Genomic DNA, 27,151 nt, shown 5'->3' with positions numbered 1-27,151 from the left:
GTATTATTGTCATGACAGGAGTCCAGAAGGAAGGCTCCACAGTGGAGTGGACTTGGGGGGAGGGATTGTATAACAATGAAAGAAGTTTTCTTTTACTTTTCAAAGAGAAGAGCGAACTGGGAGGGAGGGGTGGACAGGGAGAAAAGTACACTGACGAATGAATGGAAACCCTAAGTTTCTATAAACTTTCATTAAAATTAATAAAAAATAATAATATTCAAAGCCCCACCCAGTGCTGCCTGGTCAATGCCAACTCACAGGAAGCCCTCGGGCCAAGGCACAACTGCCCACAGGTGGCCAAGGTGATAACCTTTACAGAAGTGGTTCCCTCACCCTCCTCCTATGGGGGGGGCACAAGCCTCCAACCTTCCAGTCAGCAGCTAAAGGCTTTAATCACCACACCACCATGGCTCCCTTTACATACTGACCCAGTAATTGTAAAATACAGCATTCTCGACTTTGGATGTGTGAATTCTACTTTGTGATTTTGAGATCCAATAGAGTGTTCTAGAACTTTCCATTCCTGCTACGAGCTAGCCTCTCCTCCTCAGGGTACACCACCACTGGGGTGGTGTGGGGAGGGGGAGGGGTGTGTCTGTGCCTGTGTCCCTATCTCTCTCTCTAACGGCACCACTACACACCACCTCTGAGACGTAACACCAACCCAACGTGACACAACCCAGTGATGACGTCACAGTTTAACATACTCCTTTCCTGATAACATCATAAAGACCTTATCTACTCATGATACTTTTACACAGGACAATAATAATGAAAGCCAGAAATACTAGGAAGAAAACTATTTTAAGTAAGACAACCTGTCTCATTTTCTCAGATGAAAGCAAAATTAGGGGCCTTTTGCAAATCAGCAGACCTGGTGTATTACACGTGGGACCGTTAATCAAAAGATCAACAGTCTGAATCCACCAACTGATTCACAGGACAAAGACTGGCGGTCTCCTCCTGTAACAACGTACAGCTTCAGAAACCTGAGAGAGTCATCGGGAGTCAGAATCCACGCAACAAACAATGAAAGAATCTTTTTAAAGAGGAAAGCAAACTGGGGTGGGGCGGCGGTGGCGGACAGGGAGGAAAATGTGCAACAATGAATGGAAATGCAAGTTTTCTGCAAACTTTCGTTAAAATATCAAGAATTTTTTTTTTTAAAAAAAAAAGAACAAACGCAACAGCATTGAGTTTGTTTTACAGCAAAGCTAATTCTGGAAAAAAAATCCCCAAAGGAAAAAAACTAAAGAAAAACCCACACAAGTAACTAATACCCATCATCACAGACCTTCCCGTTCTGTAGAAAGAAAGAAGAAAAAAAAAATCTGTAATTTAAAAGGCCTCTGCAGCTGTTCTAGCCCAAGGTCCTTGATTTTTGCGTAAAAGAAAACAACTCCCACACAAACAATTTGTCTAAGATCACACAGTGGAATAAAGCATAAGCGTGAAATAAGCCCCACTTAGTCCCCGTCAGTTTCACGGGTTCCTCATTTGGGAAGTCTCTGCGTGGCAGCGTTTACCATCCCTGGTAATTTTCCTGTTCACACGTCAAAGCTCCATAACGGGGAGAAAAGACCTGGAGATGCACCCCGACACAGACCACAGCCCAGGACACCCAAGGGGGCAGCTCTGCCTTGTCCTGAGGGCGGGTGTGAGTTGGGACAGACACGACGGCCCACCCCCAGCCCAGTGGAGACATCTCATTCCAACGCTCCTTGCATTTATTCAGATGAGCTAAGGGGACACCAGGGTCTCACGCTGCAGAGAATAAACGAAGTCACTTACTTGGCACGTGAGGGCCTGGTGTGAGTCTTGGAATTGTGACGAAGACTTAACATGTTCTCGTGCTCTACTTGTTTGACTTGAGCTTCGAGTTTGGAAACTGTCCTGGTTAAAAAGCAATGCGACAAGTTGAACACATCTCAACCCATTTTAAACATAACTCGTTCCCAGACTGTTTATGTAGCAGACCCTCCAGGAAGAGGGGTGAGGTGCCTGCCCAAAATCATTTCCAGAGGAAAGTGCCATCATTAAACTTTTAAACACCAAGCAAAACCAGGCAAAGTAAGTAGAACAGAAAAGACAGTTTCTGCCCCGCTCAAGCATTTCAAACACCACCCCTGAAGGAGAAGACAACATGCTCACATAATACGGCAAGAGCAAAAATGGCAGGTACACTTGAGTCTCCAGCAAAATGCAGAGGACGTGTTAAATCAAATTAACACAGGCAATCAACTAAGTTAGGATCTTAACAAGATTCATTCTATGTCTGCGGTGATAATGCACATAAAGTTTTTAAGAGGCATTTCTTTCACAAGAGAAAAAGGGGGGAGGGGGGTGGGCGGGGAGAAGGGTGCAACAATGAATGAATGGAATTCCAAAATCTCTGTAGATTTGCACTGAAATGAAAAATAAATAAATTAAAAAAGAAAAAGAGAGGGAATTGGTTTAACTTCCAACAATAATGATTAGAAAAAACTTCCTAGCATTTGAAAGACGCAAAAGCTACAGTAACTCAAATTTTAAACCAACAGACCGTTCGTCTGATTCCTGGTATGATTCTGATCCAAGTCTGCTTTCAAGTATACCAACAACAAAAAAATAACTCCTCTGGCAAATCACTGGTTTTGAGGGTCCTTCAGCACCTCTTGTTTCTTTTAACTTTAGCATCTGTCCTCGCCTCATCCTTTAGACTCAAACCATTACCTCCCCTGTGGGAAGGAAGGTGAGAGAGAGAAACTCTAAGGTTGTTCAGCTTCACAGCAGCCCAATAAAGTGGCCAGGATGGGAGGTAAATGTCTCACAGAAAGGCATGGAGTGGCAAGCTCTGGTGGCCTAGTTGCAAGACGCTGCACTGCAATCCCAGAGGTGCACGGGTCAAATCCACCAGATGCTCTGCTAGAGAAGGAGGAACAATCTCCTGTACCTGTCAGATCTGATTTGACGGTACACGCACACAAAATTAAAAAAAAGAAAAAAAAAAGAAAGGCGTGGAGTGTGCAGACGCCAGACAGCATCCTGCAGACCCTGTTCCCCACACCCCGGGCACGGGGAGCCGCTGGGTCAGGGACATTCCCTTCAACTGAAGACAGAAAGGTGTTCTCAAGACACCAGGAAATGTGCCACAGAGACAGTTTCTTTTTTAAAAAAAGGTCTTTTTTTTAATAATCTTTATTTTATTTCATTAATTTTTGTGTGTACCGTCAAATCAGATCTGACTGGTACAGGAGGAGACTGACCCTCTCTCTCCAGCAGAGCATCTGGTGGATTTGAACTGCACACCTCTGGGATTGCAGTACAGCTTCTTGCCACTAGGCCACCAGAGCTCCCTGAGACAGTTTCTGAGTCTCCCCCTCAATGGTCTGTTTTGTTCAAGTAGATAAAATCATTAACAGAATCGCTGAACAAGGTCTTTAGGAAAGTGGACGACCACAAAGATGCCTCAGTGCTCCTGTCTTTTGCAAGGCAAAAAAGAGTTCACTGAATGAAACTGTTTCTGCAAGACTGCTCCAGTCCACAGTTAATGTCATCTGGATTCTACCAAGGTCGAAGAGCAGCCAATACCTGAGGACATACCCATCCATCTGAGGCCTAACCACCAGGAATACAGGCTCCAATAGTTTACAAATCCTCTCTGGCTACGTTCAAATGAGCTTCCTGGTCAGGGAGAGATTAAGATACCTCACACCCTGTGCGCCTCCCCAGTTTAAACAAACAAAAAACTGCTAGTGGCAAATGAGGACTTGCAGACAGGAAGCAGAAACTGTCCTCTAGGTGTTCTAACAGGTGGCATTTTCCCGGCGGCCACCTGAGAGTCTTGCTCACCACACCACTGAATCAAGCAGCAAAACTCAAGAAGGGAAACTAAGGATGAGGGCACCATCAACTGCTTTGCACGGCCTTGTCTGAGACAGCTCGTCTGTTAGGACCTCGATATGTGACAAACACCTCTATGTGAGTCTCGATCATAACTGTCATGTTATATATTGGTATATAAAAGCCATTGTATGTATCTCTGTGTGCATGTTGTTGCGTGTCACTGAGTGAGAAGCAACTCATAGCTGACCCTCCAGCAGGTTTTCAGAGGCAGGAGAATGCCCATCCTCCCACAAAGCAGCTGGCGGATTCGAACCGCATGCCTTTGGGACTGCAGTGGAGCTTCTTAGCACAAGGCCACCAGAGCTCTGTATTTTGTGTGTGTGTGTGTAAATATAAAATAAAAATGGAAATAATAAAAAGATTAAAATTGATTAGAAATCCTTAAGAAAAACTGTTTCTCTCACATTCCAGACAGACCCACATTTAAGTGCAGAAAGACTCTCTAGAATATTTTCTTCTTATTAAGACAATATATTTTACCTTTTCAAATCAGAAATCTGAGTCTGTGCATCAAGCAATTTGTTCTCAGTTGTATTTAGCGTATCCTATGAAAATAAAGGGGGAGAAATCAGGTAACTAAAGAGAAATAGTTAGATGGGTATTCTTTATATTTCCAAATGCATTTATAAAAAAATCTGAGGCAGCACCAGAAAGCTAGACAGAAAACTGAGCAGGTACTCAGGAGGTAAGGCATCAAGCCACCCACAGATCTACCAGAGAGAATTCAAGGTGGAAAAGAGAAGAGTCAGATGTTGGCCTTCGCGAACCGCAGCCTGTCAGTCCCTGAGCAATAGATACATCCCAATGCTTTCCTCAGTCAGCATAAGAGGAGACCTAGTAACCACAAGCCTGGCTGAAACACAACCCTCAGGAGAATGGTTAAAGACGAAGGAGGAAAACACACACACACACACACACACACACACACACACACACACAAACAAACCCCAAACTAAAAACCTCTGCAATAATGAGATCTCATATATAATTCAAATGACTCCTGAAACCCCAAAACGCTTGGCCGCCTCTCTGTGAAGGCCTGGCCACCAACCCTGAATAACCGCAGCCTGCATTTTAGGGAAGATAATTACTCGTCCCACTTAGAGGTTATGAAGAGCTCTCACTGCATTCAAGCATGCAGTCCCCACACAGGGCTTTAATTAAGAGCTCAGACCCTGTAAACCCAATAAACACAAACCAAAAAAAGCTTCATGAAAGAGCAACGCTTTGAAAAGCAAGCTTATTTAAATAGGAGTACACAATGATTTGCGTCTGGATGGCACCTTAGACCCAACTAAACAATCTCCTCTCAACTAAGTCATCTCAAAAGCAGCAGCGATTCAACAAGTATTTGCGAGAGGAATTAATGACTTCGACACATGTGCATGTTAAACAGGGCAAGAATTTTTCAGTAGGGGTGCTCAGCAGCCCCAAACCAAACCCACAGCTGTGGACTCCCTTCCAAATCCCAGCAGCCTGCGAAGACGGAGCACGAATGCCCTGCGGTGTTTCAGAAGCCAAGCTCTTTAACCGCGGCATCACCACAAGGGCTCTTCTGGACACAGAGCAGTTAAGTGAATGGTCTGGTCCCAAGAGCCACAGGAGGAGGAGAAAAGGCCCAGCCCACTGGCCCTGCCTCAGGGCTTCTGCCTCACCGTGAAATTCAGAACACAAGCAATGAACCGTTACCTTGACTCTCTCGTGCTCTTTTCCAAGGGATTCGTACTCTCCTAAAAGCTGCATGGGAAAAAATGAAGAATTGCACATCAGTAGCAAACATTATAGGACGCGCTGGTGGCCTTGTGGTTAGAAACTGCGCTGCAATCCTAAAGGCACGCAGTTCAAACCCGTCAGCTGCTCTGCAGAAGGCTGGGCAATCTCCTCCCATGCAGTTCACTCTCTGAAAACCTGCTGTAGGGTCAGCTATGGGTTGGTTCTGACACGACAGCACACAACCACCAACACTAAACATCAACTGAGGAAGAGTCCACAAATCACCACCCATGTGCACCCAAAACGCAGGTGTCACAGAGGGCAGAGAAAAGGCAACAAACCGTCCCAAGGGGAAGGGCCCTACTAGAGAGAGGTGACCACGGCTGATGGTAAGTCTCGCTGGTGAACCGGAACCTGGGCTAGAAGTGGGGTGTGGGGGCTCACACAGGGGGCACCACTGAGATCCCTGGAGTGAGGAGAGAAGAAAAGGGTGGGGTCTCGCTATTAACCCAGAATTATCCAGAGACAGAGGAGAACTTGCCCTTGGGTGTCCGAGGCTGCAAACCTTCAGAGCAGGCTGCCACCTCTTACTCCCATGGTGCGTCCAAATCGCCAAGGTTTTGGGTAACACCCTATGCACTTTTTTTTTTTATTTTTACGTGTACCGTCAAATCAGATCTGACTGGTACAGGAGGAGATTGCCCCCTCCTTCTCCAGCAGAACATCTGGTGGATTTGAACTGTGTACCTCTGGGATTGCAGTGCAGTGTCTTGCCACTAGGCCACCAGAGCTCCCTTAGCCTATGCACTTTTAACCGCTGTGCCATGCTGTTGTTGAAGAGCCAGACGCTGTCCCCATCCAAAACAGCAGAGGACTGTCCAGCCGGGATAAATGACAGAGGAGGAGGGGGAAGGATTAAGGATGGACCACGCATGCTGTGTGAACACAAGTGTGCATGGGCACCAGCTTCACACCCTTCCTTCCCCCACTCTGACCAGAGCCTGGCTAGAGGGCCCAGGCAAGACGCTGGATGACTTTTCTTTAGGAAAACAGTCATTCCAGAAAAACCTACGTGTAGTGAATAAACCTGATAGCCTTCCCACCCCCACTCCACCATCTACAGAAGGATTGCATCTTCCTGTTAGCCGAGATGTGCCCAGCGATGCTCCATTATCCTGCACGTTCCTCCACTAGCCGAGATGTGCCCAGAGATGCCCTGCGATCCCATCTTCCTCTGGGAGCCAAGATGTGTCCAGTGATGTCATTTTCCTATGTCTTTTTTTCTTTTGTTTTTTGTTATCCTATAACTTATGTTCGCTGAGATGTGTCCAGCGATGCCCTGTTATACTACGTCTTCCTCCATTAGCTGAGAAGTGACCAGTGATGCCCTGTTATCCTATATCTTCCTTTGAAAAGCATTTCCTCTAACTTTTTTCTTTGCTTGCACAGAAAAACAAACAGATGTGGTGTGCACATATTCACATTTGGAAGTTCCCCAACAAGACGACGAACACATCACTCTGAGCCTCTGTCGAGAGCGAGGCCCCGCAGCGCAGCATCGGTGGTGCTAAGGTCCATCGGCACGACGCAATCCACAAAGACAACAGGCTCTACGCTACGCTGGCTAGTGGTGACTGGGGTCTCAGAAGGCGGTGCACTGCCATCCAATGGACGCCCAGGATAAAGAGAGGAGGCAAGTGACCATCCCCACCGCAGAGGACCTGGGAGTCATGTGAACCCCAGCCTGACAGCGGAAGCACCAGATGGTACCCCACTAGCACTGCCGACTTCTGGAAGGGAGCATGTTTGGGGGCCTGGAAAGAGTGGGACAAAAACGTGGGAAAAAACTCAATCCCGTAGAAAAGATCAGGCTTGCTGGTCTCACAGTGAACCCCGAGACCACGGCGCCTCGTCACCCTGCAGGCCTGGGCAGGAGCACATCCTGTCACTCAACTTTCACCTAAACAGTGTCCAGGTCTACAAGCCGATCAGTGCCCCAAGGAGGTGCTCTCTCAGAACAACCCGCCACACGAGGCCACAAAGGCAGTACGAGCCAAGGGACAAAGGTCCAAAGGCAAGAAAGGACGAGTGGCCACCAGACACGGGGAGGAGGGGACAATACTGCAGCGCTAGTCAGTGAACCCAGTGCTGAACAGAAAACGGGCTGCTCTAGAAACGATTCCCCAAACCACAGCAGAGTCAGACACGTCCGTGTGCACAGGGGCGGCACACCCTTCTCACTGCCTCACTCTAACGGTTCCTCCTGCTCAGGAACCAACATTTGGAATTTTAAAAAGAAACCCACAGGGAGCTCTGGTGGCCTCATGGCAAGAAGCTGCACTGCAATCCCAGAGGCACGCAGTTCAAATCCACCAGAAGCTCTGCTGGAGAAGGAGGGGCAATCTCTTCCTGTACCAGTCTGATCCCAATTGATGATACACACACAAAAAAGAATAAAATAATAAAAATAAAATTTAATTAAACAGCAACAACAACAACAAAAAAACCCCACATTCAGTGTAATATAGACTCAGGCAAAAAGAGACAGAAATTTGCTAATAGAAACTGATGAGGCATTGAGACCACAGCCCTCAGAGACCCTTCCATCCTGGAGAGATCCAGATTAGAACTAAAGAATGATGCAGTGTTACACAAACCCAAATTGAAAGTCAAGTTTAAATCAAAATAAAAAGGACAACACAGCTGCCCTTGAGTCTGGCCCACAGCTCTGCACTCGGCCAGAGAAACAGAGGGGACCCGAGAGGGTTCCAAGGGTGACACACTAGTGACAACCAGGCGTGGGTGTGACACCTCTCTTCTGAAACCTCTCACTTCCTGCTCTAACACCCACACCGGCTCATCAACAAGGCACGTATCTGCAGCGGGGGCAGAGCTGGGCAACCTCTGTAATGAACTTTGGCAAAGTCTTTGCAGCGTCTAGGAGTGAAGTGTCTGCACAAGCAGCGTGCCCCCCACCACGTCGCACGGTCACCACTACCCGCTACTCACGTCTTGAAACATCTTGCTCTCTTGCTTGAGTCTGGCTTCTTTCTCATCCGAGCGTTTGTAAGCGTCCTCAAAGGCTTCTTCTACGTCGTGCAGTCTGGATTTGAGCCGAGTGATGGTGCTGTCTTTTTCCTTGTTACTCGCTCTCATTTCCTCAATCCGTTCCTGCAAAATCTTGGAGGCAGTGCTGGCTGCACTGAAGCGTTCTTTTAAATCATTCTACAGGAAAGAACACAAGGAGAAGAAATTCTTTTTAAGGTGGGGGGAGAAGATGTTTCAGTAACAGCTAATAAATTATAGGCATTAAAATATGAAACAGACCCCAAAGACACCATAACTGCCACCCTAGCAGATAAACATGCACACCCATGTTTATCATGGCTTTGTTCAAAATAGCAAGGAATTAGAAACAACCTAAGTGCCCATCAGCAAACGAATGGGCAGAGAAGCTGTGGTATATTCACACAATGGAATACTACGCTGCATTAAAAAAAGGGAACTCATACAATATTATTCAGAATGGGTGACCCCGGAGGACATTATGCTGAGTGAAGTATCTCAGTCACAAAAGGACAAATACTACATGGTGCCACTATTGTAAAACAGGACTGACCTCGGGGTTAGGGGGAGACTGAGAAAGATGGGTTCAATAATGGATACTGCATTGAAACAGATGAGGGAGAGAACTGTTTAAAAGGGATATGTGATTAGGTATTTTTGTCATGACAGGAGTCCAGAGCGAAGGTTCCATAGTGGAGTGGACTTGGGGGAAGGGATTATAAAACAATGAAAGAATTTTTCATTTACTTTTCTAAGACGGGAGTGTACTGGGGGGAGGGTTGGAAGGGGAGAAAAGTGCAACAATGAATGAATGGAAACCCAAAGCCTCTGTAAATTGACATTAACATTAATAATAAATTTTTTAAAAAAAGTATGAAACAGAAGCACAAGCAGCAGATGAAGTGATGTGTGATTCTGATGCTGTAAATCCTGGGTTACATAGACCCATGGGTTGGACGAGAGACTGGAAGGGACCGTTCTCCTAGATTAGAATGGTTGTTAGGTGCCATCAAGTCCACTACTACTCACAGCAAGCCCAGAACAACAGACGCGAACCCTGCCCTGCCCTGAGTCACTGTCACAATCTCCATGTTCAAGCTCAATGTGCTGGTCACTGGTGTCAGTTCATCTTGTTGAGGCTCTTGCACTCTTTCACTGAACTTCCGTCTGCCCGTGCAGGATGTGTTTACCCAAAGCTGGCCCTGCTGACAGCACACCCAAGGCCGGTGATATGAGTTTCCTCCCCCTCGCCTCTAAGGAGCACTATGGTTGCACGCCCCTCAGGACAGACTGATTTGTTCTTTCAGCAGCCCACGGCATACTGAATGCTCTTTACCAACACCACAAGTCAAAGGCACCAATTCTTCGGTCTTCCTTAGTCACCGACCAGTGAAGCTGTAAGATGACATCAAGGACATCAATGACGAAAGCAAAAGGTCATTACAAAGACAGGAAAGGGGGAGGGGAAAAAAAGAAGAAATGGATGTCTTTTGGAATGGAAGAGAATCAGAAAACTGCACCAGAATGAAAAAGAAGCAAAAACGAGGGGAAGGGGTGTTCAAGTAGGAGAGATGAACAGAAGAGTTCCGAGGGCAGCGTGAGCAAAGTATGAAAATAAAATATGCAAAGTTAGAAAAACCAAAATGGAAGAACACGCATGCCGTTTCTCAGCTGAAAGAAGTGGAGAACAAACTCAGGCCTCGAGTTGAAACAGTGAAGGATTCTATGAGGAAAACACTCAATGACACAGAAAACATCAAGAGATGAGAAGGAAACACACAGTCACTGAGACACTCGACTATTATTATTATTATTATTATTATTATTATTATTATTATTATTATTATTATTATTATTATTATTTGTGCATGTACTGTCAAATCAGATCTGACTAGTACAGGAGGAAATTGTCCCTCCTTCTCCGGCAGAGCATCTGGTGAATTTGAACCGTGTACCTCTGGGATTGCAGTACAGCCTCTTGCCACTAGGCCACCAGAGCTCCCCTGACACTCGACTATTTCAGGAAGCAGAATGTGATCCCAAACCAACAGTCCTGAAGCCAGAGGACCAAGCTGCACTGAAGGCATCAGTGAAAACCAAGACCCCAGAAACCGATGGAAGATGTTTCAGGAAACAGGTACGTCCCTGGGCTGTAGCAGCGGAGGTGGGGGAGTGGTAAGAAGCTGCACTGCAATCCCAAAGGCATACCGTTCAGACGCAGCTACTTCCTGGGAAAACGACGCACAATCTGCTCTTTAAAAGCCTCTGGATGGAGAGTCTGTTAACAGCCTCTGAAAACCTGCGAGAGGGTCAGCTGTGAGTTGGTTCTGGCTCGATGGTACGCAACACCATCACTAAGTGTCGGGCGCTGGTTCACCAACATTATAAAAATTACAGTCCCTGACCTCATGAAGCTTTTGGTTTAGAAGATAACTGAAAAAGCAGTCAAAATGGGAAAATAGATACAACCAAACAGGCATCTTCCTCCAAAGCCTAATTTAAAAAGTTATTAAAGAAGACTAACACCTGGTGACACATGAAAACAGCGGACTTATTTCTCCATTTCCAGCGAAGCACTTTAGACACACTGTAGTCTTCAAACTGACATCATTGCTGCTTCTTATTGATGACTGCCTTTGAGTCAAGCCCGACTCATAGCGACCCTGTGAACAAAAGGCCTGAAGCCCTTCTACAACTATCGACATTTATCAAAGTTCATAGAGTTTCCAGAGGCATGTTGTTTAGAAAATGCATGCTACTCCTGCTTCCAAACCTAGGTCATTGCTTGTGGGAAGCCAAGTATTAAACTGAATGTTAAACTAAATGTTAAACCAAATGCTTACCCAGGAATTAAGGGAGGCATAAATATAAGCTGCAATTCTTCCTGAGACAGATCACAGGAACCAGGCGCCGAGGCAGATCAAACGGAGCTTTTTCAATTCTTTGACTGCATTTACAAATCCCTCCTTCCTGAGTCAAGCATAAGGTTGTCAACAGGACGAAACTAGCTTCATGTGCATAGACTTTTGTGATCTTCTCCCTAGTGATTTTCAAGAAAGTTACAGGGCGGCTAAGTTGGAGGCTTCGGTCTTCTAGCTGTTTGCCCCCTGCCTTTATGCTCTCTGTTCTTTTTCTATGTCCTGGGTGTCCCTGTCTCTTCTTTGCCCCTGGTTGACAACAATTGCTCTTCAATATCTTGGAGTGGACTCTGACAGCGGACTTGGCCAGTGTAATACGTCCTGTCTCTTGATCTCCTGACTGCTGGTACCAAGGCTGTTGATGGTGGATCTAAGCAAGATGACATCACTGACAGCTTCAATCTTTACTCCGTTTATCATGATGCTGCCTACTGGCTCAGTGGTGAGGACCTCTCTTTTACCTCTGGTTGCATGTTTATTCAACACAGAACAAGTCCTTCCAACTTTACTGAGGTGGCTGACCACGCCCACAACAAAATCTGCCTCTAAACTGGAATTCCATTGCTGACCCAGCCCAGACTCAGCTTTCCTGTTGGCACCAGGAGGCTCTGTACTCCATCCCTATCTGTCAGTCTCCCCTCAAGTCAGTCCTGTGACTCCTTTGCCTTCCAGACCCTCAGGCCATGGCCTGCCAGGCTCAGAACAGCTGCGGCCCACAGTGGTGGGCACACTGTCAGGGGCAGGTGGAGGTAACCATACAGATATGGTAGATACCCCCACTGGTAAGGCACCAGGCGAACTGTTCCTTCACACTGCCTCGTGACTTGAGACTCTGCATGGCCTTCACGATGAAAGGGTCAGCAAGCTCTCATCTGCCAATTCAGGGTGCTGGCATGTGGACATCCTTCTTGGCCACCAACACCCTCTCCTTAAAAGGAAGTTCATATACGGCAATCTGTTTCTTCCTGGGCCTCAACACTGGGACTGCAGCTGCATCCGAAGCCGGGACTGGAAAGGAAGGAGGGTGCTGACTTTTGTCTTCTTGATGCTGAGATGTAATCCATACTGAAGGCTGTGGTCCTTGATGGTCTGCAGCAGGCACTTCAAGTCCTCCTCACTTTCAGCAAACGACGCTGTGTCATCTGGATAACACAGGTTGTTAATGAGTCTTCACTGCATCCTGATGTCGCATTCCTCTTCATGGAGTCCACCTTCAGGAATCACTTGCGCAGCACACTGGATGGGTACAGGGAAAGCATACATCCCTGGTGCACAGCCTTCCTGACTATAAACCATGCAGCGCTCCCTTGCTTTGTTCGGCAATAGCTTACCGGACTAGGTGTAGATTTTGTATGAGCACAACTAAGTGTTCTGGGATTCCCATCCTTCTCCATGCTAGCCATGGCTTCTTGTGATCCATACAGTCAAATGTCCGGCAAATTTGATAACACACGTCACATAAAACCTAAATCTGCACGATTATCCATCATAACCTTACGTGGATGGGCTGGAGAATGACGACAAATGACACACCCACCGGGTGAGGGACAGATGCGGAGAATGTGTCCACCTATCCACTGACAAATACATCAACGAGCCAGGGAAGGAAAGAGACGCCAGTCCCTACCACAATGTGGCTGAAACGTAAGAACATTACAAAGGCTGGAAGAACCAGACACAAAAGGGCCAACAGCGCTGGGGCTCGCGGATGTGAGCTCTCAGGAGCAGCAAGGCCACGGGGACAGAAAGCAGATGAGTAGGTGCTGGGGGGGAGGCAAGGGAAGGGAGGGCTTGCTAATGGGCACAGGGCTTCGTGGGGGTGAGTAAGGTGCCCTCACAGTGGACGGCTGGACGGCTGCAGGATGGTCGGTGCACACACTGAAAAACGGCTGAACTCTGGGCTCAAAAGGGAAGCGGCATGACATGCAAATTACGTCTCCATTAAAAAAGCAAAACAAAGACTAAAACTATTCTAGGACACCAGCAGCATTCAAAATGTAAACTTACTTGAGAGAAAGACATCATAAAGAAGCCAGAAATGCTATCAGAAAACAGTCTCTGAAGCTCTCAGCACAAAGGGCTTTTTAACAGAAGCCACTAGAACGTTACCAAGAGTGCTCACCGCTTCCATTTCCAGGAGGTTGTTCTTGTTCTCCAGTGTTCTCACACGGCCTGTCACCTCGTTCAGGGCACTATCTAACTGGCTGCATCTAAAAACCAGAATCAAAATGAAATAGTTAAAAGATGCGAAAAACCTCTTCCCTTTAAAAATATCAACGTAAATCTTAACTGATTCTCCCACAGACAACAAATAAGTCCTCCAAGGTTCGTGAAGACTCAGGATGCCACTGTAGTAAAATACAGCTCAGTGAAGGGATATTCTAGAACTCAAGAGAAATGACAGGTTTTTAAAACAATCACGTAAAAAGATCCTGGTAAACACTAAGTACCGGAAGAAGGACGGGCAGTCTCCTCTCGTGCAATTTACTGCCTCTTAAAAGCTGCTGGAGGGTCAGCTACGGGTCAGTTCCAACTTAATGGCATTCAACAACAAACACTGAGTAGAGTCCTAGTGGTAAGAAGCTGCACTGTAATCTCAGAAGCATACGGTTCAAATTCCACCAGCTGCTCCACAGAAGAAAGATGGGCAATCTCCTCCCGTGTGATTTACTGCCTTTGAAAACTTGCTGGAGGGTTCTGACTTGAAGACACACACCAACAATAATAAAACACTGTTGTTGTTGTTGTTGTTGTTAAGTGCCGTCCCCCACGAACGAAAGTCCTCAACAGTTGCATGACTTTCATCCTTTCTCCAGGTTCACAGGGTTTCTGGAGGCAAGCTATTTACGGAAGTGGATGCCACTCCTGCTTCCAAGCTTGTTTTAAATCGGGAAGCACCACCAAACACTGTCTGCTATGGGTAACCATTCTCATATTTGACACATCAGTGTAACAGTGTTCATTCAGCTTCACAGCAACCACAAGTTACCTCAGTACAGCAAATAGACAGACCAGTGCTACACCACCTAGAAGACTGAACAAAAACAACGAAAAACAGGCCACAAGCGCCAGGAGCCCTCTATACCTGCCTCTCCTCAAGAAGCCAGAGGCTGCGTGCAGCTGACACTAAGTCTCCTGAGACACTAAGTGTGGCCTGACCTTTCAGTATTTTACCATTCCGGCATGCCCAAATGCTGGCCAACTCTGGGCCAGAGACCCCCAGTTCATCTGGCAAGTCCGCTTTGCCGACCCCCACTTGGGGCACAGAGAAAGCCATCAGTGCCCAGAGCCCTCTATACCTGCCTCTCCTCCAATAAAACACTAAGTTAAAAAAGTTAGAATACTATACAAGAAACAGCTTGAAAAAAAATCATACATACACCCTCTCTCTGTCCCCACACTTTTACCATTAGGCCATTAAAGGAATGCTATGCTGATAATATTTACTTGCTGATATAGGTCAGTGACAAAGATCTGATTGTTATAGAATGACTATAGCTATATTGTTATCAATTGGCAGTGTCAGGATGGATGGTGAAGAGATTGAGATTGTTCACAGCTCTAGTCTGCTTGGCTCCACAATCAACACTCTTGGCACCAGCAGCCAGGAAATTTTAAAACGTACTGCAATGGGAAAGTCTGCTCTTAGGGACCTCTCCAAAGTACTAAAGAGCAGCGGTGTGTCTCTGGAGACTAAGGTGCGTCTGGTACAGGCCATAGTCTTTGCAATCACTTGTTATGCATCAGAGAGCTGGACAATGACCAGGGAGGATAGAAGGAGAATTGATGTTTTTGAGCTTTGGTGTTGGAGAAGAGTGCTGAGGGTGCCATGGACTGCTAAGAAAAGAGAGATTCACCCTGGAGAGGGTTAAACCGGGCTGCTCCTTGGAGGCAAGGATTCTGAGGCTTCGTCTGACATATTTTGGTCATGTTGCAAGGAGGGACCAGTCCTTGGAGAGGGATATCATGCTTGGGAGGGTGGAGGGCAGGCGCAGGAGGGGAAGGCCCTCTGGAAGATGGATTGATTTGGTGACTGGGGCAATCGGGATGAGTGTGTTGGAGACAGTGAGATTGGCACAGGACAGAGCAGAGTTTAGGGCTGTTGTACATAGGGTCACTATGAGTCGCAAGTGACTCGACAGCACATAACAACAACAACAACAACAACTGTTATATAAATAACTATCTATAATTGCCTAATTGCCAGCTTGCATTGCATAACTTCCAAACAGAGTCAGGTCCCAGCCAGGTTGGCATGTAATTGGAACCCTGTCAGCCAGCACTACCCTAACCCACAGCACTTGTCACTGCCAGATGCATGTAACTGTGCAAAAGAACTGAACCAGGATTGTTCACCGCTGTCCTGAGTATGCAACATCAGACAACATGGTAACCGTCAAGTGAGGAGTTGGGAGTATGTATATATCCTTGCAGGGCCATAAAGATCTTTAGAAATGTGCAAAAAAATAACTCCGGGATCCGGGACCTACAGGCTCCGGCAGAATTCTTCAGTATTGTTTCAATCAGCATGGATACGCTCTTCTCAAGGAGCTCTGGTGGTAGGGCACATGGTATGTTGCGCTGCTAACTCCAAGTCTGGCGGTTCAAATCCGCCAGCAACTTCCAAAAGCAAGGTGAGCCATTTTTTCCCGACAAGATCAACAACAGGGTTGGAAACCTGCTGGTGGGTAAGCGGGAGTGGGCGTCAGCCTGAGGCCTGTGGACTGGTGGTGTGGCTGTGCGTGCTCTTCTTACAGTGAAAGACGTCACGTCAGTAACCTCAGGACCTCAAAACAACGAACTACAAGAATTCACGTTAATACATGTCAACGTTTTGACTCCGTGTTCAATGGCGCGTCTTTATTTAATGTACCAGGCTCCGTGTCAACTTCCCGGTATCCTCACCATCGGTGAGGTAGGATTCCTATCGCTCCCATTTTACAGACGGGAAAGCAGAGGCAGGGATGATATACATTCCTCGCTGCCTGTCACCCAGGTTACGGGCCGTGAGGCTGGCGTGCGGAGCCAGGCGCGCTGGCTGCAGAGTTCATGCTACTAAACACTATGCACAAAGGCTTCTTGGAAGATTAAAAGCTGATGAAATCAAACACTAAGAAAACTGTCCTTGGGAGAAAGCTCCCCCATAGTCAGGTTTCTGTATCTCTGTGTTTTATTACTTTCACAGTTCCTGATATGCTGGATATCACGTCCCGAGTTGCAACTGTGTGACTTAACGGCATGATATCACAGCCGGCCACCACAGCAGCGTCCTTGAGTTCATTACGGTCCCAGCGGGATTCCTCACTTAAGCCGTTTTAAGTGAAAGAAGACAAAAAGACCAACAAAAGTCGCGGGATGTGCCGACAGTGCAGCACTGGGTTTCGTCCTAAAGCAACCGTCTCTCCGGTTCTACAGGACGGCTACTTTCCACGCTCTTTCTGCTGTCCACACGGCAGGCGCTGCAGCTCAGCTCCAGGCCACGGTGATGAAGTCAGCATCGCAGCCAAGGCAGCCGCCCTGACATTCCGCTTTCCCAGGACACGTGGGAGGCGGGACAGGACACAGGTCACATCTGCTGTCCACTGGTCACCATGAGTCACAGTCACCTCGAAGGCACCGAACAACCACAGTGCAGACGTTAACACCCGACTGCAGTCCGGAGTACAGAAGCAAGAGGAGAAAGTGTGCAACACGGTGAGAAGGACCAAAACGGGCCGCAGGGCCACCGAGTGAGCACAGGCCGCTGGAAAATGATGCCTCAGGAGAGACTGTCACAAAGCCCCGATGTGTGAAGAAAATGCAAAAGAAAGCAAAGGGCGGCCAAGATGTGGCCTAGGCCCTGGAACCCAGATCCTTCTGGGGAAGGGGAAAATGTCTAACGTGTTGCTATCGGTCTGCCTGCTGTTACCACATTTACTGGCATCCCTCCGTGAAGTTATCAGCGACTGTCAGAGCGCAGTCCTTATAAACCCAGACTGTCCATCTGCCACCTACACTGTGACCCCGGGCTATGTGCTCGAGCTAGGTCAAGCCACTTTAACTGACTGATCATTCTCTGGCTGCCAGCGCTTCATGACCGTGATCTGTCTTTACCCCAGCTGGTTCAAAACAGTCCAGCAACTGCCCTGTCCACCTAGCTGCTGCTGCCCCTGCTGGTCAGAACAGTCAAGCAGCCCAGGCCCTCAGGATGCTGGCTAATAGCCCTGGGGTGCAGATGGCTCTGGGGTGCTGGCTGACGGCCCTGGGGTGCTGACTGATGGCCCCTGGGGTGCTGGCTGATGGCCCTGGGGTGGTGGGTGATGCCTCAGGGTGGAAGCTGACGGCCCTCAGGGTGCTGGCTGATAGCCCTGGGGTGGAGATGACTCTGGGGTGCTGCTGGCTGACGGCCCTGGGGTGCTGACTGATGGCCCTGATGGCCCTGGGGTGGTGGGTGATGCCTCAGGGTGGAGGCTGACGGCCCTGAGGTGCTGGCTGATGGCCCTGGGGTGGAGATGACTCTGGGGTGCTGGCTGACGCACCAGCGTGGCCCTTAGCTGCCGTCTCTCTGCACCAGGCTCCTGGAAGTCACAGGAAGAAAGGCTGCGGGACCCTGGAGAGGAGCACACGTGCTTTTTCCTACGTGGCTCAGAGGACCATGGGCAACAGCTCTGGCTGTCATGTCCCTTGCTCACAGCTGCTGGACTGCCTCCTTCTCCCGGCGCCCACGCCTCTGCGCCACCACCGAGAGAGGGCAGGCTGGAAGCTGCAGAAACACACAGTCGCACAAAGGCTCTGTGAGGCCCCAGCGAGCCACAGCCACGCGCCTGAAGACTGACTCGTGTGCAAGGCTGACGGTGAAGTCACCAAGCACAAGGCTGGACATCCGCTCCCTCGTGGTCACTTTCTAAGGGGCTGGAGCTTTTGCTTGTTTTGTTCTGCCCTTGGAGAAGGGGTCTCTGTAGCTCTGGGACCAGCAGCTGGTTTCAGTCTGCTCAGGTATCATTTAAAGAATTTAAAGGATGGTGCTAAAACTCTGTCACCAATCTCAGCTAAAACCTCAAACGGTGTAAAGTCATCTTGGAGTCAGGACAACAGGCACTTGTTACCGGAACCTGAACTTGGTAGCCGGAAGCGACTCACGGCTGCCCCTGCTGGGGGTTTTCAGAGGCTGTGAATTACATGGGAGGAGATTCCCTATCTTTTTCCTTGGAGCAGTGGGTGGATTCGAAACCCCGGACATTGAGTTGGTAGCTCAAGCCCTTAACGCTAGGCCACCAGAGCTTAACACTGTCATTTCCATGAGGGCATTGCCAGCCACTGCGTTTCTGTGGCTTCTGGAGTGGGACAGCTGTCTCTGAAAGTTCATGAAGGCTGGACGTGAGCTATTCTAAACAGTGTGGATGTTGGAGAATCATGTCCACTGCAGCGCAGTGACCCTGCAGGACACGGGACTGTCAGGGTTTCCAGTGTCACGTCCACTGTAGCGCAGTGACCCTGCAGGACACGGGACTGACAGGGTTTCCAGTGTCATGTCCACTGCAGCCCAGTGACCGTGCAGGACACGGGACTGACAGGGTTTCCAGTGTCATGTCCACTGCAGCCCAGTGACCGTGCAGGACACGGGACTGACAGGGTTTCCAGGGCGGCACATGGTTATAAAAGCAGCCCACCACATCTTTCCTCTGCAGGATGGTCGGCAGGTTCAAACCATTGCCCTCCAGGCTTCCAGGCAGGTGCTTTACCACCTGCAAAGCTAACCCTCCTGTAAACGACACTGCCCTCATGCATTAAGTCTGCTCAACACTTTCAGTACTTTGTCCACACAGAATAAATGGCCACATGTCGCGCCCTAGAACTAGGAGTGAGGCGCCCCATCCTGTGCGTGTTTTCAGTTCCTAGGGCACGATACAGCGAGTTCTGCTGGTCCAGGGTAAGGAGCTGCACGGCCAACCCAAAGACACGGTCTGAATCCACCAGCTGCTCTGCGGGAGAAGGGCAGGCAAGCTCCTCTAGGCTGACTTGTGGCATCTGAAAACCCAGTGGAGAGTCGGCCATGAGTCAGTCCCAACTCATGGACACGTACCAACAACAGTATATCACAGGTGATTTTAAAAATAACCACTTAACACACACGTCCTATGGTGAAACGTTCAAATCTAAAACCTCTGCTTTCCCAGGGCCTGACCACCGCGGGAAAGCTGGCGAGACCCCAAGTCAACAGGTAAACTCTGATTTATACCTGTCCACAAGAATCTGGTTGCTTTTCTTCCACTCTTCAATGGCAGAAACCTCTTGGGCCTCCAGTTTCTGCTTCAAGCTCCTAATTTCCGACTCGTAATATTCGCGAAGATCGGCAATGTGTCGCGCGTGCTTTTCCTTCAGGTTCTGTCGGATCCTGCAGTGAGAGGGACAGAGGCACTGGTGGCGAGCCCACACTGTCGCCCTCCGAGAGACCAGCAGCACATGCATGCTCAGAAACCAGGCTGCAGCCACACCTCCCCACTCAGCACCCCACACCCGCAGCAAGCACCAAGTCTGGCAACTAACAAAGTTGGGCCAGTTGCTTGTTATTTTAAATGTTCGATTTCAAAAACAATGCTGGTGGCTTGGTGGTAAAGAGCTGAGCTGCCAACCCAAAGGCACAGAGTCAAACCCACAGGAGAGAGATGGGCAGCCTCTCCCTGTGTAACTGATGCCTCTAAAAACCCACCAGAGGACCAGCTACGGACTGGTGCTGATTCAGTGGTACACAACACCATCATCTTAAAGGTACTATGTCTCTGGAGAAAGACTTTGGGATTACCAAAAAGGAAAAAGAAAAAGGCAAGGTAGAATGCCATGTGCCAATAACTTTCCAAGGTGCCTTTGTTAGGGAAATGATATCCACTTGATTACTATATGACTTAGTGAAAAGCACTTTATGAAATTCTAATTTAAACATTTAAGAACCAAACACTTATTTTTTTTCTTATCCAGTATGTGCCTTTTGTATTAAGTTTGTGGCTCAGTATAAAATCTCTGAAGTGTGCAATTTGAATTTTGCACCAAAACTATTTCTTTTGAATACACCAGGATTTAAGAGGGGGAAAAAAAAGTTCTATGTCTCCTTTTATAAACTTAAGATGCTCTATATTACTGAAGCTCAACAGAAATCATTTCCCTCATTCAAACAGACATAATAGAAAAGCTAGGAACATGACAGAGCTCTTCACTGAAATACATACTTAGACAATATCACAGGGTCGTCCAAGGAAGTCAAGGAAATGCTTTCTGGGGCACTGTTGGCTGTACCTGGAAGCCGGCACTGACTGACTGAGGCTGCGGTTACCATGACAGTGCTTTCTTCCTCCACGGTGTTGACCGAGAGGTCACTGCTAGTGATGGTGTACACAGACGGAAACGTGGAGCTGCTTCTGCTTTCGCCGGGGAACGTGTGGTTTTGCCAAGAGTCCATCAGGGCACCCGGGCCAGGGGAGGGGTACTCTGGAAATCCGGACAGGCGGGGCGGGACGTGGCTGCCATGGGAAAACGAGTCGATGGCAGAGGGGCTGGACACACTGGGCTCAAGGACAGAGTCCGGGAAAAAGGACATGCGCTCGTCCAGGTGGTTGGCCAAGCCGTGTGGCGGAATCCCTGCAGTGGGCTGCCCTGGCTTCCTGTGCAATGTTGGGTCCAGAGTCAGGATCTGAGGAAGAAGACGGGGAGCCGTGAGGTCCCCCCTCTGCCCTGTCGGATGTCAAGCGAGCAGGTGCCAGGGCTCTGAGGGGGGAATGTTAGAACCCCAAATCTCGGTCCCCCTCAGCGGAACGGCCACTTTACCTCAGGCGGGTGGTTTGGAGTGGGAGCAGAGGTGAGAGTCCTCTCCGGTAAATGCTTGGGTCCTCTTTGCTTTTTATGATAAATATCCTTCAGTGATGGTCGCTTCATCTCATTACTAGTGTTAGACTGAAAAATATGAAATAAAATTATTACTTAAAAGGTATTACCAGCTAGAAAAAAAAACCCACAAAACACCACCACTATATTGATACCAAGATCGGGACTATAAAGAGATGGTGCAAGATTTTAAACACGTCTGTTCGATTTCTAACACACAACAGGGACGTCACTATCCACTGTTAGGATATCTCCAACACTCCTCACGGTTCCTAACAACACACAGGCAGGGAGAATGGCGACTCTGTGACTGAGCGGCCAGCAAGGACTTCGGAAGGGCAGAATCCTTGGCATGACCCACACCTGGAAGGAGGAGAAGGCTCTGTGACGAGTGACCAGCAGAATGGGGGACCTTCTGGCTGCTTTCATGTCATGTGACTCAAAGGGACACGTATGGGGGGCGAGGTGGAGCTCCTCAGCTAGACAGCTACAGGTGGGAGTTTTCAAGAGTTGACAGAGGGAAAGAGTTAAGAAACTCCTCGAGGCCAAGTAAGGCCCCAAGCCAATCAGTAAAGTAAGAAGCTCTGATATTGACTCATTTCCAAAGCTTGAACTCAGGGCTTTCCTGGGCTAGAAAAGTGACAAAGAAGTGGCATATGAACGCCCAGGCACCAAACACTAAAACCTCAAGCCCTAACTCCTTCCAGAAGAGACTTCTTGCACAGCGGGACCAAGGGTGTCCTTCAGCCCCCACGGGGCTGGGGGACAATCTTAACTGTTGACATTCTTGGCGGTGAGATGAGAGATTCAAACAGCTACCAAAAGGGGGCGCTCACCATACAGGGTCATTTAGCTTGCCTTTGCACTGGGCAAACCCACAGCCAAGGACCTCTCTTGTGCAAAGACCAAAGTTTATTAGGGGTTAACAGGGGCAGGGGAGAAAAGGAAAAAATACTGCTTCGGGTGCACTGAAGAGTTTCTGTTAGAGGTGACAGGAAAATGTGAAACAAATAATCATGGATGTACAACATGATGGACATAATGCCATCAAATTGTGACAGAAACACTAAAATGACAAATCTCACCTTCTCTCTCTCACACACAAACACACACATGTGCGCGTGCGGACGTAGTTGTGAATATTCAACTTACAGACATTGACTTGCCAGCCCTTTAATACAGGGTTTGGAAACAGTTTTGCTATCATCATATGGTTTTGTTTGTTTTTTAAAATTTTATGTTATTCTTTTTCTGTGTGTGTGATCGTCAAATCAGATCTGACTGGTACAGGAGGAGATTGCCCCTCCTTCCCCGGCAGAGCATCTGGTGGATTTGAACTACGTGTTTCTGGGATTGCAGTGCAGCTTCTTGCCGCTAGGCCACCAGAGCATCACCATATGTTTTTAAGCTTACAGAGTTCTGTCCCATTTCCAGGCCTTAAAAAGGTTAAAGAATATCCAAAATGTTTCTCTTAAAAAACCTTATACTTGACTTGTAAACAGGACGACTAATTGTATTGCGAACATGGAAACATATCAAAGGCATTCATTTGTTAAGTGTCAACACACTTAAAACGGATTCAATTTCCCAATCTTGTTTTGGATTTTCCTTTTTCAACACACCAAGCGGCAAAGGTCCCTTGACAAGGCTCAAAGGCCGTGGTGAGCAACGGCACACGGCCAACAGCCGGAGGAGAGTATGCAGCTGCCACTTGTCTCCCTGAAGGGACGATACACGTTGTCACCTATGCGTTTCATGACCACGTCTGGCAAAGGGCAACTGGGATGCAGACACGCCTCATCTTCTTGCATTTCACTTTATCGTGCTTTGCAGACATTGTCTTTTTTAAAAAAAAAACCAAAAAACAAGTGAAGGTCTGGGGGAACCCTGTGTTGAACAAATCTATCAGCACTATTTTTCCAACAACGTGCTTGTTTTCTGTTTCTTGTGTCCTGTTTTGGTAATTTCCACACCTTTTTTAACCACGCTATGTTTGAGGACTAAGGTGCCTCTGCTTTAGGTCACGGTCTTTCCGATCACTTGCTATGCATCTGAGAGCTGGACAACAAATAAGGATGACAGAAGAATTGATGCCTTTGAGCTGTGGTGTTGGAGAAGAGCGCTGAACAAGTCATGGATGGCCAAAGAACAAACAAGTATGTCTCGGAGAGGGTGCAGCCAGGGTGCCCTCTGGAGGCAAGGATGACGAGATTTGGGCTCACGTACTCTGGGCATGTTGCTAGGAGGGGCTGTTCCTTGGAGAGGGACGTGATGCTCGGGAAAGCGGAGGGTCAGCAGCGGAGAAGAGAAAGACCCTCAACGAGACAGATGGCACAGTGACGGCTGCAATGGGCTCTGGCACGTCAGGAGGTGTGAGGACGGCACGGGTTAGGACAGGGTTCAGATCTGCTGTTCATAGGGTCGCTCTGGGTCGTATGGGACTCGACAGCATTTCACAACCACCTGGCACAGTTAACAGACCTCCTTAGGGTATGCACATAACTTTCAGACACATTGGGAACCCAAAACGTCTGGGTGACTTGCTTTATAGCAACAACTACATTAAAAAAAAAATTGTATTATTTTATTATTGTGTGTGTGTGTGTGTGTGTGTGTGTGTGTGTGTGTGTGTATGTGTGTACCATCAAATCAGATCTGACTGGTACAGGAGGAGACTGCCCCTCCTTCTCCAGCAGAGCATCTAGTGGATTCGAACTGTGTACCCTGGGGTTGAACAACCACTTTTTGTGGTGGTCTGGGACCAAGCCCACAAATTCCCTGAGGTCTCCCTATAACTGTCACTTGCTTATAAGCAAGTCACAAAGCCATGGGAACTGGCCAGATGGCTGAGATATGGTGTAAGAAAACCCCCGGCACGACAGTGGAAGCTGGGAAACAAGCATTTAAGAATTGCGGTGCAGCTTCTTACCACTATACCTCCAGAGCTCTACACGCAGGTAAGGAAGGGCTGACAGGACATGCTGGGCAACAACGCCCCCTGGGGTCAAAGACAGGCTCACTACAGGGGCTCAAGGCCGAGGCTTCCGATTCCGGGTGAACTTCATACCAGAGCCAGTATAAAGCACAGAAACTAACCGGGAGAAGCAGATCTAAGACGAAGCTGATAAAAGCCCTGCTCAGTTAAGTCTAAATCATTCTCCTAGAAGCATGAAGGAGGGCCGAGCTCTGGTGGCCTAGGGGCAAGAAGCTGTACTGCAGTTCAAATCCACCAGATGCTCTGCTGGAGAAGGAGGAACAATCTCCTCCTGTACTAGTCATATCTGATTTGATGGTATACACAAAAAATAGTAAAATTTTAAAAATTAAAAAATAATTAAAAAAAAAAAAAGCAGCAGCATGAAGGAGGGGAGTGTCCAGGTAAGATACAAGCACCATCTCAGTCCAGCAGGTCAGTATCACATGGGAAATCCGACAAATGGCTGTCATTCTAGAGTCAACCAACACACACAGGACTTCTGTCCTAATGCTTCCAAGCAAGGAACAAGCGTGGCGAGGCCTGGCGAGGCCTTTCCAGGGAGTGGGTCTACGAAACCCTCACACTACCCCGGCACTTCCTATCTCCTCTGCTTATCGGCCTTTCTTTCATGGTTCTCTGCTAAAATAAGGATGTTGGCTTCCGTCACCCTGCTGGGCTCTGAGGTCCACAGTGCCTTGCTGTCCCTGTGCCCTACGTGCTCGGCAGGGCCCTCTCCTTGTCACATCTGTCTTGGCTATTTTCATGGGATTCCTCTGTTGTGGGTCGAACGGCATCCTCCTAAAAAGGTATGCTAACATCTTAACCCCTAGGGCCTATGAACGTGACCGCAGTTGGAAAGAAGGGCTCTGCAGGCAGAACAAAGTCAAGGTGAGGTTGTAGGGTGGGCCCTAACCCAAGGACCAGTGTCCTTATGAAAAGAGGAACGTCTAGACAGAGAGACAGACACAAGGCGAAGGCAGGTGCTTGAAGAAGAACTCAGAGATGTGAATTAACGCTGGCCCAAGGCAAGGGCACCCAGGATCACTGGCAGCTACCAGAAGCAGGAGGACAAGGACAGGGCCTCCTGGGAGAGGGGACACTGTCCACACCTTGGTTTCAGACTCTGGAACAGTGAGAAAACATGTTTCTGTGGTTCTAAGTGTCTGGGACTCATTACACAGGCCCTACAGACCAAGTGTCACCTCCCTCCAGCCAATCTTATTCTCCTCATTACTTGTTCATAATAGAGAAGATGAATACATACGCCTGTCAATTCTTCACTCTTAAAGAACAAAATATTTGATATTTCAATTGTCCACGAATCAGTCAGTGGGGAAAGTCACCGCACAGGAGAGCAAGGCCAGGTGTGGGAAAGGGGAAAAGTGAAGCTCTGAGGCCTCTGCATAGCTGACCACCTCTGACAGCGGCACAGACTGCCTCCTTCCATCTCCACAAGCCTCCCCACACACAGTCGTCCACTTCCAAGGAGCTTCCCTGTGGGTTAAGTGACTTCACCAAGAAACAAGAGACATGGAAACTGAAACAAGGAGGCTATGATCTGAAAGTTCATGGTCTTCCTAAGGGAATGAGGTAAAAAATAAACTTATAATGAGCTGGAGTGGTGAACACAAGCCTCGGCCTACACATGCACCCGTACACACACACACACACACACACACACAGCGGACTCACGGAGATCACCTGGCTCGGGGACATGTCTGTGCAGGAGGACGGGACAAGGGTCTCCTCTAAGACTTCCGGCAGACAGTGGTGCACATCCTTCTCCTCCAGCTTCCGGTAAGTCAGGCCTAAGAGCAGAGACACACAGCACAGAAGAGGGTGAGGCACCCACACAGAGTGCAGCGCTTTCCACACTGACTGACCAACCTCAGTCAAATTCACTGGGGGCTGCGGCGCGGTTTGGGGTCAATGGTACAGGCCAAGTGAATCTAACGGGCAAAGGTTCTCATACAGGCCTTGCCACTGCAGATGACAGCCCAGTGTCAGCTCACAGCGGGCCTGAGAGGACAGGACAGAACTGCCACCAGGGTCCCTGATCTTCATGGACACAGCCTGTCACACCTTCTCTCACAGGCGGGGCCCAACTCACCAACTTTCTGTCAGCAGCCCATGCTTACCCCACTGCACCACCAGGGATCCGACCCATGTCACACCCTGACTTAAGGACTCAATTATTGAAAACAAATATTATCAAAAGTTAAACTACTACAATTTAAAATATACAGGGCTGGGGGGTGGGGTGGATTGTATACCAATGAAATAATTTTTATTTTACTTTTCAAAGAGAGGTGTGAACTGGGGGGAGGGGTGGGCAGGGAGAAAAATGCAACAATGAATGTATGGAAATCCAAAATCTCTGTAAACGTTCATGAAAATTAATTTTTAAAATAAATAAATAAATAAGAACATGGAGGTATTACACAGAGTCACTGTACCAAAAAGAATTAGCTGACCCTGAAATATTTCAGAAGGTGAGATATAGATAGATAGATAGATAGATAGATAGATAGATAGATAGATAGATAGATATGGCTCCATAGTTAACAGTCTTGGCACCAGCAGCCAGGAAATGAAAAGGCGCATTGTCATGGGAAAGTCTGCTGTTAGGGACCTCTCGAAAGTACTGAAGAGCAATGGTGTCTCTCTGGAGACTAAGGTGAGCCTGATACAGGCCATGGTCTTCGCAATCACTTGTTATGCATCAGAGAGTTGGACA

The 27,151-nt window shown here is 48.1% G+C and overlaps 1 protein-coding gene across 1 annotated transcript in view; it reads right to left on the bottom strand.

Annotated features, from left to right (window-relative positions):
• The window catches only part of MPHOSPH9 (M-phase phosphoprotein 9), a 61,161-nt gene that overhangs the window by 10,370 nt on the left and 23,640 nt on the right, over positions 1 to 27,151 (bottom strand). Inside the window, exons 7-15 of the mRNA XM_006894696.1 lie at positions 26,116 to 26,222; positions 21,381 to 21,506; positions 20,786 to 21,246; positions 19,801 to 19,956; positions 13,705 to 13,792; positions 8,608 to 8,823; positions 5,575 to 5,622; positions 4,366 to 4,430; positions 1,792 to 1,893 (exon numbers count right to left, since the gene is read on the bottom strand). Coding sequence (XP_006894758.1) covers positions 1,792 to 1,893; positions 4,366 to 4,430; positions 5,575 to 5,622; positions 8,608 to 8,823; positions 13,705 to 13,792; positions 19,801 to 19,956; positions 20,786 to 21,246; positions 21,381 to 21,506; positions 26,116 to 26,222 — 1,369 coding nt within the window. The remainder of the gene's footprint in view (positions 1 to 1,791; positions 1,894 to 4,365; positions 4,431 to 5,574; positions 5,623 to 8,607; positions 8,824 to 13,704; positions 13,793 to 19,800; positions 19,957 to 20,785; positions 21,247 to 21,380; positions 21,507 to 26,115; positions 26,223 to 27,151) is intronic.

The sequence above is a fragment of the Elephantulus edwardii genome, unplaced genomic scaffold (assembly GCF_000299155.1).
Source record: "Elephantulus edwardii isolate Elephantulus edwardi_28Jun2011 unplaced genomic scaffold, EleEdw1.0 scaffold00148, whole genome shotgun sequence".
In the NCBI taxonomy this organism is placed as follows: Eukaryota; Metazoa; Chordata; class Mammalia; order Macroscelidea; family Macroscelididae; genus Elephantulus; species Elephantulus edwardii.
The sequence above is the reverse complement of the archived record's forward strand: the minus strand, read 5'-3'. Positions and strand labels throughout refer to the sequence as shown.